Genomic DNA, 14,883 nt, shown 5'->3' with positions numbered 1-14,883 from the left:
ATATCGAAATGCTCAATGTTGTTAAATGACATAATATAATTTATCATAGAAGACATGTTCTCATCCATTGGAAAATTGATTTAAATACGTTTTGACGAGTGCTAAGAGATGTTATAGGCAACAGTTGACTTAATGAAGTAGTTAAGGCTTCAAAATTGTGCCTTTTAGAAAAATAACAAATAACTTCTTCTACCACTTAGGGGGGAAAAGGAACAAGTGTTAATTAAAAGTCACAGAAACATGATTAATTTGTTTATTCCTTTCAACATTTCACTGAGCTTTGCAGAGGCCAGGCATAAAACTAAAGGGAACTTTATAGCCAGGATTGGTCTAAATATTTTCCCCATAATATGTTTTCCATCATACTTCTTCAGTGCTTGAAATAAAATGACAAACCACTGGAATCCAAAGGAAAAAGTCAGCTCCTTCCCAAAGATGGGACTGTGCTGACGAAATACATTTAATATCTAAAATTAGAAATAAAATAAATAAATTCTTCAATATCAACTACATTTTCAGAGAGTTCATTAAAATTTAAGGCATTTTTGACATGTCAGAGATTTTAGTCCAGTGACAGGAGAAGAAAGAAGCTACCTGGGAGCAAATCCCAATTATCTCTATGGCTTGGAACATACATATTGAACACAGTGGAAGATGAGGAGGAAGGTGACAGGTGTCTGTGGAAGTTTTCTCACTCTGTCCAGTCTATACAGCTTTGCCAAGGTTCCTCTGAAAGGGTTCATTTCAAATGTATTTTCATTCTTCTGTTTAAATTTTGATCAAAATGGCTAAATTTTGATCAAAATTTTGATCAAAATGCTCATCAGCACTCTGTTGGCGGGATAAAAGTGAGGAATGCCAACATAATGTCTTCTTTATAAGAACATTCAAGAAATTAAATGCAAAAAAAAAGGTTTATGCAAACTGACACCCTCCCTGAATCCTACAGCAAACAATGACAACCTCACCTATACTCATATTTGCAACAGCAGAGATATACACAAAACATTCATTCAATAATAACAGAATGGTCTAGTGTATTACCAGTCAAATAAACACAATTATTCATTTTTCTCCCATTTTCCACAAAAATAAAGATACCACCTTCAGACACAAAGTTTCAAGTCATACTTCGTTGAAATGCTTGGGGCAAATCATTTCCCTACATATGTGCCCTGCCTTTCTCAGCCAATCACAACTTTTAAAAAAAATCTTCATTAAGGTCTGTAAAGATTACTGTTTATTGGAAACAAATAAGAGCACCTTAGATCAGCAATGACCAGGAAATCCCCCTCTTTCTCAGTTTTAAATCAACTAAGGTTTACACAAAATTGGTCAAATCCAACTTCATTCATACTTCCTTCAACAAATAATATCCAAGTTGTGCTAATACCAGCAGCCTACCATAGAAAATATCACAATGATCTGGATCACTTTTGAATAAGAACAATAATTATTTCATAACTGCTTATGGAATAACCACATTCTTATTATGAATACAATTATATGTAATTTTTCAAAACTGAATTCCTGCCTTATTGGATTTTCTAAGAAAGTCATCATCCTCAAAGTCTTGCAGCAGAAAAATAACCATATAACCTCTGGTGCTTGACATAGAGCAAAAGTCCCCCTGACATTTTCTGGAGACCATGAAATTATCCCAGTATTTCATACAGTCATCTGTACTTACAGACAAACCATCTCACTTTCTTCTTCATGATTTTGCCAGTGATTTGATTGACAAGCTTTCCTATTTACTTTAATTATACTTTGAGCACTACATAAACTGTTTTAAGTTATTTGACTTCTACAATACTAGCAGCTAGTTTGCACTGACAGAGAATTAGGGTTTCTCATTACCTTTCTTACTTTTTTGTTTTTTAGTTTCCTTCCAACTTTCAGTCAAGCCCTTCTTACCAGTTCCAACAAGGATGGAATTTCAAAGGCAATTATAAATCTAGATAACCCCAGCATATGCTAACTCTTCCTGAAATTTAAATCAAGAGAAGATACCCTATGGAAAAATGAAAAATTTATTGTCTTCATTGCTCACGATTTTTTAGTAGAAAAGCTGTTTTAAGGTCAGGAAAATAAATAATGGGAAAAATACACCTTAAAAAAATTTTAATTTTCCCCAAAATATAAACAAAGAAAAAACATAAATTGGATCATAATGCATATGCTCACATGTGCCCTCCAAATCACACTTGTTATGTAGACATTATAAAGAATAAAAGTTACCCATTAATTATATGGCATGCATCAGCAGTGCATTGGTGGGCTTAAACTTGGTTTTCAGTTACGTGTATATACAGATAAATCTCTTCCTGAGTTGAGCTTCATCTTCAGTTGAGACCCAAATCATTTGCTTTCTTTTATTTGGCAAGGTACTTGACCATGTGATAAGGCAATCAAATGTTTCAATCTCCTTCCCTTTTCGGCGGCATGGCCCTCCTCTGTGAGATCACCAACGTGACAGGTATGAGGACAGACCCTAAAATATGGTCCTGTAAAACTAGAGCAGGTTTCTTTGTTCATTAGTCTCAAGGCTACAGCACTGTCTCTTCATATATTTGGGGATCTTGAGGTTTTCAGTTGAACAGATTCAAAATGGTCTTCTTTCTCCTAAGAAAAAATATTAAAGACAAAATCAACTCACTGAAATTCTCATAAGATTTTAGGATCTTACATGTCCTGAAGGAAAGTTCCAGAAATCATTTTAATCTATCTAGGTGCCACTTGTGATTAGGATTTTACAGTTAAAATTGGATGGCAGATATAAAACAAGAAGCATGCCTACCCTGAAGGGCACTTTTGATGTCCAAGAGATAAGACACACAAATTCAAAATAGAAGCAAACCGTTGATTGCAATAGATACAAAAAGATGTAGCTGTGATTCCTGCAAAGAAACCACTGAGACCCTTCCTGAGGGCATACCTGACCTGAGTGCTGAAATCAGTGACCTAGCCATGCTAATTGTGGGCAAAACAGAACTGACAAACTAAATGTTTTCAAGATAATATAGGCTGAATAATAAGAAAAAGGACAGCAGAAATAAATAAGGAGAATGCCAGTAAGACATTAGATCAGTTGAGTTCACTAATGTTTTAGGAAAATTTTTTAGGTAGATGCCTATTAAAGATATTAAACAAGTCATCTTTGATAATAGGTCAAAAATTTCACTCAAATGTATCATTGCTGGCATTACATAAAACATTCAAAATATAGACTATTAAAATAAATTCATTTTCTTTAATGAGGAAAGGAGAAAGAAAAGGTGGGATTTCTTCCAACCTTTTATTGTATTTTTGAGACAGGGTCTCTCTCTCTCTGTCGCCTAAGCTGGAGTACAGCGGTGCAATCTCAGCTCACTGCCACTTTTGCCACCCAGGCTCAGGCAAGCATGGCTTTTCTTTCTTTCTTTCTTTCTTTCTTTCTTTCTTTCTTTCTTTCTTTTTTTCTTTTTTTTTTGAGTTGGAGTTTCATTCTTGTTGCCCAGGCTGGAGTACAATGGCATGATCTTGGCTCACTGCAACCTCTGCCTCCCAGGTTCAACCAATTATCCTGCCTCAGCCTCCAGAGTAGCTGGGATTATAGATGCCCGCCACCACGTCCAGCTAATTTTTTGTATTATTAGTAGAGACGGGGTTTCACTATGTTGGCCAGGCTGGTCTCGAACCCCTGTCCTCGTGATCTACCCACCTTGGCCTCCCAAAATGCTGGGATTACAGGCATGAGCCACTGTGCCTGACCACCTGACAAATTTTTATATTTCTTTGTAGAGACGACATTTTGCCATGTTGCCCAGGCTTCTTCCAACCTATTAATTGTTAGAGAAAGCTTTCTGAAGGCTGCTGGAATGGGATAGGGAGACTATGCTAATACAGAGAGTAAAAATGAAGAGAACTATGATTATTTTTTAAATAAATGAAATAAGAGGCCAATCAGTCTCATATGCAAATAGATGTATGTCTAAAGTAGAATAGTGACATGAGAAGATAATAGGAAGTCGACAAGCTGTCAGGAAGGATAAGTTTGCTTTTGTGTTTGCTTTCATTTGGGTGGATAAATCCAAGAGCTTTAGGGCTACAGGGACAGGGTTATAGAAAAACGTCATAGCATACACACCAACATATCACTTTTTCCCTGCCTCTGCTGAGCTGACAAGCCTCTAGAAGAGCAGACTGTGGATCTCCTTGGTTCTCCTGCTGACTGGCTCTGCAAGAACTGGCCTGAGATCTCACGTTTAACAGCCTTAACAATCTTTTAGAATAATGATTAGCAGTTGAAATATTTATTAAGCACCGTCTCTGTTGCAGGACCACGACTAGACTTTAGGGATACAAAGATGAGTACAGCAAAATGTCTTCCCTCAAGGAGCTCATAGGATATTAAAGGAAAGAGCTCTAGGGTATCAGCCATAAACTCAAAAGAAAACATGAGTTTCTGCAGCGTTAGCTTGAGAAAATTTGATTCAACATCATGTTGTGGGGAGGGAAGGGAGAGACCTGTTGGTTATCTTCGAGGTAATATTTAATGTAAAACACTGAAAACCCTTTATAAAATCATTTTGAGATAATAGGGCTTTAATAGCCATGTCCTCTGCATTCGCATGGAATTGTGCTCCTATTGCTGAAATGGTGGAATATATATGCATATGCATGTGTATATAATTAGGTAGGTAGTGCCACTAACTGACTGGGACTTCCTAATGGCAGGAACTCTATATCTCATTCACTTTTTAATTTCCAAGATATGACCCAAGTCTTACCACTTGGTAGGTTGTCAATCAATGATTATAAAAATCTATTGAAATACCACATTGGAGAAGGAAAAACACTGGATTGGAACTTGGGAGACATGGCTTCTAATTCCTATCTAACCCCCCCGGACAAGTAAGTGAACCTCTCTAGGTCTCAGTTTACTCATGTATTACACGAAGGTTCCAAACAGGATTATCTTTTTCAACTCTAAACCCAAGAATCTATTCCAAAGCCAACTTCCTCCAGAAGGTTTTCCTCACCTTGTCACTATCTACCCTACTGTACTCCCTTCTCCCCTATGCTGCAAGAGATCTTACTTTTGTTCTTGACATACTGGATGATCGTGTGAGAGGTAGGGGCTGTCTCTTATACACATCTAGATGTGCAAGAGATCTTACTTTTGTTCTTGACATACTGGATGATCGTGTGAGAGGTAGGGGTGTGTGTGCGTGTGTGTGCGTGTGTGTGTGTGAGATATGTGTCCTCCCCTAACATTCTAGATGGTATCTGAGTTGAGAAATTGTATCTAATTTGACATAACCCCCAAACTTGGCAAAGTGTCTTACAATGTCCCATAAATGTAGTGAAATAAATAAAAGAAACATATAAAAATTGATTTAGTTTTAATTGCTGAGAAAAGTCAAGAAAAATAAATCTATACATAAACCCGAGAACTGCAGTGCAGTGCTGGGAAAATATCAAATAAGGTATGGCCTTTAGAACATGAATGAGCATATCTAAGATAAAGCAAACCCTACACGACATAATAGTTAATGAACATAAACATTTTTTGCTCTCCGAAATCATGCATAACAAACTTCTTAAAAATAGACACACAATAAGATATGTGCAATGATATTTATAGCAGCTTAATTCATTGTGAAACACTGGAAATAGCACAGGTATCAATCAACAGACTGGATAAACAAATTTTGGTATATCTACACAATAGAATACCACTCTGGAATAAAAAGGATTCTACTTCTGTTAAGATGAGTTGAATGAATCTCAAAAACATCTTTCTGTGTAAAATAAAATGTACACAAAATACTACAGATACTGTGTGATTATACTTATATGAAGTTCTATAACAGATAACACTAACCTATGGTTTAAAAAGATCATTACAGTAGTTTCCTTTGGGAGATGAGGGATTGACTGCATGCAAAAAGACATATTACTCTCAGGGGTGAACTAGGGTTCTATAGCTTGATAGAAATTGGGGGTTATAGATATATATTCATTTCTCAAAATTCATTAAATTGTATATTTGTAATGTGTGCATTTCACTTAAAGTATTGAATTATTATCAATGATATGTTCCCTGAAGTGTTTTGAGGTGAAGTGTATTGAAGTCTGCAATTACTTTGAAACTGAACAACAGAAAAGAATATGGGTTGATGAAAGGATGGAGGGGCAGATATGTAATAATACAAATATAATAAAATTTGGGTGGTGGGTATATGACTATACCACTGTATGATTCTTTCAACTTTTCTGTACTATTTCAAAATTTCATTTTTAAAGTAAAAAAAAATCATTATGCTAACTAAAATTGCTATTCAAAACAAAATTCACTACACTGAATCTTCTCAGGGAAGAAAACTTTTTTATACTCTAATTGGGGAGGTGACTGCTGGTTGAGTACTGACTGGGAAATGGGTTAAAGAATTCACAGGTCAGTTGCCTCAACAGTGCCCTGGATGCTTAATTATCCTCCAGCCCGAAAGACTTCCTCACTCACCAGGCAATCAGCCTTAGGTGTGCCCCATGATAAGAACTACAGTTGACCTTTGAAAACCGCAAGTTTGAACTGCACAGGCCTACTTATTGGCAGATTTTACAAAACTGAATGTAGATTGAAAATACAGTATTTGTAGGAGGTGAAAGCCGCCTAAATAGAGAGCTGACTTTTCACATAGGCAGGTTCTGCAGAGTTGACTGCAGGATTTAAGTATGCTTGAATTTTGGTATACTCAGGGGCCCTAGAACCAATTCTGGATGACTGTACAACTAAAATTCATCCTGGTAGGCAAAGGAGGTTTCACCCTCTTTTAGACAAAAATTACAGAGACATGCATTTACAAGGAGTACTAAAAGGGAAAAATGGAAATTACTTATAGGAAGAAACCTGAGAGATTATGAAAATTTTGACTGACTCACTTTAAAGATGATTTGGCAGGACTCAATGGCTGTTCAGTAAGCAATTCAGAATGACAAGCAGTGGGGCCATTTTTGGGCTCAACACCTCTTGCAATCTATCCTGCCAATTTTAGATCTATTCATAGATGATAGTAAAAAGGTCTCAGAGATTTTGAAGTGGGTCCTGACTGCAATACAGAGAGCTTTCCCTGAGACTAATTCCCATAGGAAAACTTAGTGAAACACTGACTCATATTTGGACTCTTATCGTCACAGATTGGGTTTACAACACGGAAGAAGTTCACTAGAGGATGAGAAGCTGACCCAAAGGACTCTATATAAATTAGTATGGTCAGGTCTACCTGGAAATTTCCCCTACTTTTATGTTAAAACCAGGAATTAAATTAAACATTATTAACAATAGCAAGAAATACTCTGGATTAAGATAGATTCTTTAAACATGTCTCCAATATGCAAATCAAGTACAAATCAACAAAAGGACATAACACCTGCAGCCTCAGAGAAAAAGCAATGTGACTGTGGCCTCTAAGTTAAGGGGTCCCCAAAGATCAAATAAATGATGTTGGTAAACAGAACCTTGTTGTTCAACATAGGCCTTTGGGTAGACCAAAAACATTGGAAGTTGGCTGGATCGTTAGCAGTTGATATGCTGGTCAAAAATAAAAGTGAATGCAAACATCTTGTCTGCTGTCAAAGATTCTTTTTCTCTTCAGTCTTAATGCCTCCCTCTCAAACTACCCCAACTTCAGCTGCTTCAAGAAAAAAGATAATTAGAAAGGAGACTAAAGTTTTCCTGTTACCAAGAGGGACTGGACGATACACACCCATCTGAATCTGCTAGGAAAACTTGGGGAGGGTTTCTTAAACATTTACCACTCTGTTGGTTGCAGGCACTCAAGTCACCATCATACCTACTCTCCTGTGAGAAAAGAGGAGCATACAAATAATGGGGTTTGAGCAAGGTTTAGAGCAGAAAAGGGAAAATAATGTGACCTTTGGAGGGGTTCTATGTGTCCATTCAAGATAGTGTTATTGTTGCTTCTACATCTGAATATACAGAACTTGATGTTATATGCTTGTACTTCCCCGTCTCATACATGCTAAAGGAGATCCCCTGACCAAGAACAGTCACATGTAGAGAAGGGCCAGTAGGCAGTAGGATACCCCAGGAGTTCTCAACTCTGTCATTTGCAACAAACGGTGAGTAAGGGTTTCACACAAGTTAAACCCTCTACCTTCTGATGCCCAAAACAGTCACTATATAAATTAAGTCCTGTTGGTATCAAGTCAGAAGTCTCCGTATCAACAGCCCTGCCTGAATTATCACACTTCTACTAGCAGAAGTGGTTCATAAACTCCCAGAACATTCAGGGACCTGCTACCTAAGTAAAGTTCATTGGAACTACGTAAGCAGATTTACAATGCTAAATCTACCCAGTGGTTAAGGAAAAACAGCCCAGCGCTTTACTTGACTCTGCTATTGGGACAGTGTTGGGCCTCACTTGAGTATTCTACTTGTTCTTTTATATCAGCTAGCCTACAAAATAGTATCCTTTGAATTGGACCCAAACTAACAGGCTATGTTAAAAGCTGTCCAGAAAGCTGGGGCACACTCTTTACCTTTATGGCCTCACAATCATAATGAAAACTTTGTGATATGATTCTCTATAAGTAATGATTTTGCCAATTGGAGACCCTGGCAAAAGGAGACAGAGGCACCCTTTGAGGTTTTAGACTCACTACCTCTTGATATGGCTACCACCTATAGCCATTAGTTGGTCACTGGCTAGTCAAAACTAAATGTCATTCCCATGCAGATCTTGCAACTCTACACCTTGACAGTCCCATTTACAGTCGCTCAACAAGGTGGAAAAGGCTGAATAAGCCTCACTTGTCAAATACAAATGGCATATATTCAAGAATGTAGTTAGTCTGGCCCCCGTAGCATGTGGGTCTCACATGAAAATGTGGCAGCATACCCTTTGGGGGAAACTCTATCCCCTACTCCACTGCTCAAAACAAAACCACTGACTCAATGAGACCTTCAATTTATCAAGGTTCTACTACATGTTGGGCCTGGTTCACTGATGATTTGGTTGAGCTGAAGCCCAATGGTATCCACTGGCTGCTACAGATATTCAACCATCTATGAATAACTGAAAACCGACAAGATTGCTCAGCTCAGTGGACAGAACTCAAAGGCATTATCAAGACCTACACATTACCTCCCTTGATAAACTTCATTATATTTTTACTGACTCAAGCTATTGCCAATGGCTAGCTGTTTTGTCTGCCACTTAGAAAACTAAAGACTGGCATTTCAAGGTTACCCTTTTTGGACACCACTAAAATAGATCTTAGTTTTGGATTAAAATATGTGTCACTCATGTAGACGCCCAAGTAAGGATCCTTCCTATGAAAAGATGAAATTGAATCAAGCTCCTGATAGAGACTACACAAGACAGACTGTCACAAATGAGTACATGGATCCATCATCTCACCCAACATGGCAAAGCATCTGCCATCACAGGCTGGACACAAGGCAAATGATTCTATTTTTCTGATGCAGAGGTTACCACAGATGCCAGACTTGGGACTCATGCAAAAAGTTGACCAGTTCTTCCCTAGTAAATTGATTACAACATACCTTTGACCACCTCTTTGGGCTATTGGTGGTGCCTCACCACTATTTACACCTGTTCAGGGTATGGTGTTGCTATTCTAGTCTGATCAGCTAACTCTACCCATACATTGTGAACCTTGAAACAAATCAGTATAAAGTTAGTAGCTTTAAAGACCATTTGCAGTCTGACAATAGAGCACTTTTTATCACAAAAGCTACCCATAAATTAGTTGAGAGTAGAGGTATTCAGTGGACCTTCCACATTTCCTACTGTCCAAAAGCATATGGTATTATTGAGCGTTGTAAGACCTTCTCAGAAAGTGACTCAAAAAGATTTCTGACTATCTCCCTTACCGCCTCCTGATCCACACATTTTAATACGGCAGTTTGGTCATCAAATATGGCTGCCCATGGAAAGGGATCATCTTCTTTTGGCCACTTCATGGAAAATGATCAGGAAGAACACATATACACATACATACACACAGACACATATCTACACCTGCTACATAAGGTTATTTACACTTATCTGAACATCCTGGATTCTGCCTCACCAATCTAGGGCATGATGTGTTATTTACTCCAACAGTAACCCTGAGGCTTCCTGGGTACAACTTCTAGTGATAGCCCACACAGAAGGGGGTCTAGGAGATTCAAATATAATTCTGGTTTAACCACCTGTATTGTTGTTTTGTTGGCTGTCATGATTATAGATGAAAGGGATAATGACCACTTGTTGAGTACACTGCCCCCCAAGTCCCCCTACCATGGCCCACATGGACAAAGGAGGGGTGCACACTGAGTCTCTATATGTTTTTATAAAATGCCTTTGTCCCTCTTGCACATGAATGTTCTGGATAGATATGGGTAGAAATAAGGTGAAATTATAGTTACTGAAATGAGACAAGCTGGTTTTTTAGCACTGGACAGACAATAACACAGTCTGATAATGGAGGAGACAGCTTAGATCCTGAGAAGTATGAAGAATTAAGGGACATTAATACGAATTTCAGGGTCACCCTGTCACCTTTCTATGAAGAAAAATGCTCTGATGTGGCTCTCTCAAATCATGGCAAGGGCCTTTAATTTAACTCACTGCTGGGTCTGCCATACCCACCACATGCTCTCATCACAGTTCATTTGCCATTCCCCTTAAACTAACTGAGAAATGTATCCAAAACAGCAGGAAATAGCCTCAGCCCCTGCCCCAGAGTAACACCAACATCTCATTCCCATAGCCATTATTTAGTCATTTCATTAGGTGAACAAAAGTCACTAGTTTGCAGTGTGGACAAACAGGAAAAGTTGAACTGACTTCCCTCAAGCAGTCTCCCTGAAGACAACAAGGAGACATCATTATATGATGTGAATTGGAAACCCTAAGGCTTACTAGCCAGCAGAGAAGCCACCTACAGGCACAGTCAACCTGTGCTGCCTGAACAATGTAGGTCCCACTTAATGTACCCAACAACTGTGAATAACACTTTCTTTCCAGAGGCACCATGTCTACCTCCAGGACTGTACTTCTTGTGTAGAAGTCAGACACTAACATGCTTCCTCACTAAAAACATGGTAACTTGCACCTTAGGAGTAGTCATAAGAGATATTCAACTGTTTAGGGAAATACTCCTACTGTTAGGGATGTTAGAAAATGTGATATAAAATTTGCCTCTGATCTTAGCTTGAAGTAATCAATTACACCACCTCAGCTATCAAAGGCATTCAGGTCAACATCAACTCACTGTCCATACATTGTTATTCACAATATAATTACCCTATACTTTCTCCTTGAGAACCAAGACAAAGTCTCTGTGCAATCACTAATATATCCTGTAGTACCTGGATTAATGTATCTGGATTGTCTTGTTGGATTGCCATGATCCTAGATCAAAAGGATAGTAACCACTTGATTGAATTTACTGCTCACCAAGAGTGTGACAAAAATTGGAGACACAGTACTCCCACTCTATTTCCAGGGGATACGTTCCAACTCCCCCCACCTCCAGTGGATGCCTGAAACCAAGTATAGTATCAAACCCTATAATACTGGGTTTTTAAATCCAATCTAATAATCAAGATTACTACTAAGTAACTAACAAGCAGGTAGTGTATACGGCAAAGAAACGCTAGACAAAGGGATGATTTACTTCCAGGGTGGGATGAAGCAGTACAGTAGGAGATTTCATCATACTACTCAGAACAGCACACAATTTAAAACTTATTGTTTACTTCTGGAATTTTCCATGTAATGTTTTCAGACCACAGTTGACTGTGGGTAACTAAAAACACAAAAATAAGGCCATGAAAAGTGAAACTGCAAATAAGGGAGGACTTCTGTATATTGAGTCTCTGTTAAGATTTTGAAATTTTCCTTGTCCCTTTTTTGTCTGAATCTTAAGGAGGAAATATCTGAGTGCCAGTGGAAAGGTCAACACAAGAAAGCTACCTAGCTTTCTAAGGTCAACCCTAATGGCTCATAGCATTTGTTCGGCTAGTTGAGTCTGGGACCCTGAGGGTAGGGTTGAGGTTAACAATACAGATTGGCCTCATCTTGGTAAGGACCTCTGCTTGGTGTCCTATTGGTAGTAGCTTTATTTAACTGCTGTATAAAGCAAATTGATCAAATTTAATCCCAGCCTCAGTCAGTCATATTAATCAGAATGGTGCATGGAGTGGGAAACTAAAGGGAAAATTCATCAGAAACCAACATGGTATAAAAACGAGGTTTGGATGTTGTTGGAGACAATTCTCCATGGTACTCTTTCATTTCTGTACATCTTAAAAGTGAGAAACTGATTACCCTTTTTTCTAGACTATCTTTTCAAGAATCTTTGTATAGAAAATTGCCTTGGAATATAAAGATATATTGTCTTATTCCTGAGCAAAGGGTAGGCTTGCTTACAGTCTTGGAAATAGTGTCTCCCTTCGGAGCAATGGACAGGTATGCTACCTGTCCAAAACAATGAAGACAATAGCCCCCTCTGAGGCAAAGGATGGATATGTTTACATTTAGGTTCCTAAGGCCTAGAGTCCCTTTCCTGTAACGCAACCAAGTGATTTCATTTCCTCTGCAATTAGCACTGTGGGAACACAGACTTGTGGGCTACCTGTAGCTTTGGGAGCTGGTATAAAGGTTATTACTCTGCTAGCACTATTCTGTGAATATAAAACTGTCCTTCATCTCTGACAGGAGTCTCATGTCTTCTAAACTGTCCATGAAACTGTAGCAGACTTACTTGTTAGCTTGCAAGTAGGGTAAAGATATCCATTCTTAATAATCACTATATTCTTGTTACTTTATGGCAATAGTGCCCTCCTTACATCTTCATATTAATAAAAGGAAAAATTAACCATTAGTAGAAGGGAAAGATGGTTTTTTCATTTTACTCTTAAATAATTCTCTATATTTATGTGCCTAAATTAGGAGAGTACACGGAAATGGTTACTATATACTCTTTATAAATGTAAATTTTGTCTCTTGTCTATCCTGTTGTAAATAATTTGAAAGTCATCTTCTTTCTTCTATTTCATTCTTTTTTAATCTTAAGTAAGCTGATAATTTCTCATCTTTTAAGTCAATGGTGAAAAACGTCAAATAAAATGTCTTTTCAAACAATTTATGGTTTCATGTTATGTTTGGATATGGTAGTTGTTCCAAAATCCAAAGCGAACAATATGTTACCTCATATACCTCAATAATTTATATAACTTTTATTTTCTTTATGTAAAACAATCTTGCCATAAAAAGGAACAGTATGAATGAATGTAATATCTTTTATTAGCCCCCACTTTTAAATTATAAAATAGTATCTTTGTGAATATTCCAATATCACAAAAATGTATTGCTTTCAAAGACTAAACACTCTCATTAGTTTACCACTCCCAAAAGGCAGCTACTGTTAACAGTTTTCTCCGCAAATACAAACATAAATGTATATTTAATATAAATACTATAGTCCATTTGTTTTCACTCTATCTTGGACCTACTGATTTATCAGTACACATAGATATCTCAGTCTTTAACAGCTGCGGAGTTGCATAGTATTCTATCACTTTGACATATGAAAATATCTAACTCCTTATTGATGATGTTTGACAACCAACAAAAACAATGCTGCAGTGAATATTATTGTATTTATATCACGTGCTTCTAAGAGTATTTCTGTTGAATAAATATCCACTGAGATACAAACATGCAAAATAACAGCTTGTATGAATGCTATTATTAGGTTAATATGCCCCCTACTTTATAAATGCCCAGTAACACCAGGTTAAAATTCTACTCTCACCTTGGTTGCCAAAGATTTGAGTTTTCTTAGTAGTGACTGTTTATTGGAATATACAACTTCTTCTTCATTATCTTCTCCTTCCATGATAGCACAACTGTCTGCAGCTGGGAGTTCACACTCTTTTGAGTTAGTCGTCATTACTAACTTGGAATATTTGTATTCCAGTCTAAATAGTGATAAAATAAACAAATAAATATCCATTTATGTTAATATAAATACATACTTATTTTAGGTGGTCATATACTAGCTTAGTAAATTGGCTTGGAGTATAATTGCTCCACCAACAAACTTCCCTAGCCTACAGCCATAGCAATATGTGTGTTATCATGTATCTACCATTTATAAAGAAATATTTCCCAGGATTTCAGAAATCAGTTCAATAGAGTTAATTCTACCACTTTACATTGAATTGTTCAATAATGAAAAAATTTGGGGGCGGGGACTTTGAGGCCTGCATGCATTTTCTTAACATGAATATTTGGAAGCCAATTCACTGTAAGGTTTTCCCAGTATTTCGTTTGTAAAGATGAGAATATCAAACAGGCAAGTAATTTGGTCTTTATCATCTCTCTATATTATTTATTCCTTTATGCTATCACCCCAGATATTGCAATTGTCCCTAGATATTACAATATAGGAGTTCCACAGTGCCCCTGAGGTGTAAATCATTCTAAAAGATTCAAGTCCTATAACAGATCAATCTACATTCAGGAATTAGGCTCCATATTCAATTCCAGATCCTTGAAGACCTGGAGCAAATAAACATGATATTTGCCTATACGCTTAATCTGTTTTTTTCTTTTTTTCTTTTCTTTTTTCTTTTTTTTTTTGCAAATGTCTTCCCACAAGAAATTTTAAAAAGAAAAGGTGAAGTAAGAAGACAGCATCATGTCATTTGTTAAACAGGCAGACACTGAGAGAATATCTGCCTTCCAAATCTCAGCTCTGCCATAATCTACCTGAGTAACATGGAGCCTCTTGTTTTCCTTGTTTTCTAATAAATGACTCTAACTCAATGATCTCTAATGTTCTATGATCTTTCTA

At 37.2% G+C, this 14,883-nt stretch overlaps 1 protein-coding gene across 3 annotated transcripts in view; it reads right to left on the bottom strand.

The window, feature by feature from the left end:
* Positions 1 to 2,015: 2,015 nt before the first annotated feature.
* Positions 2,016 to 14,883, bottom strand: part of KIAA1324L (KIAA1324-like ortholog) — a 209,114-nt gene continuing 196,246 nt past the window's right edge. For all 3 annotated transcript variants that reach the window (XM_011996055.1, XM_011996056.1, XM_011996057.1), the window contains 2 exons: positions 13,840 to 14,005; positions 2,016 to 2,625 (listed from right to left, as the gene is read on the bottom strand). In XM_011996055.1, coding sequence (XP_011851445.1) covers positions 2,566 to 2,625; positions 13,840 to 14,005 — 226 coding nt within the window. In that variant the 3' untranslated portion in view covers positions 2,016 to 2,565. The remainder of the gene's footprint in view (positions 2,626 to 13,839; positions 14,006 to 14,883) is intronic.

This window comes from Mandrillus leucophaeus, unplaced genomic scaffold (genome assembly GCF_000951045.1).
Source record: "Mandrillus leucophaeus isolate KB7577 unplaced genomic scaffold, Mleu.le_1.0 Scaffold50, whole genome shotgun sequence".
Taxonomy (NCBI): Eukaryota; Metazoa; Chordata; class Mammalia; order Primates; family Cercopithecidae; genus Mandrillus; species Mandrillus leucophaeus.
This window is presented reverse-complemented; position numbering and strand designations above follow the sequence as displayed.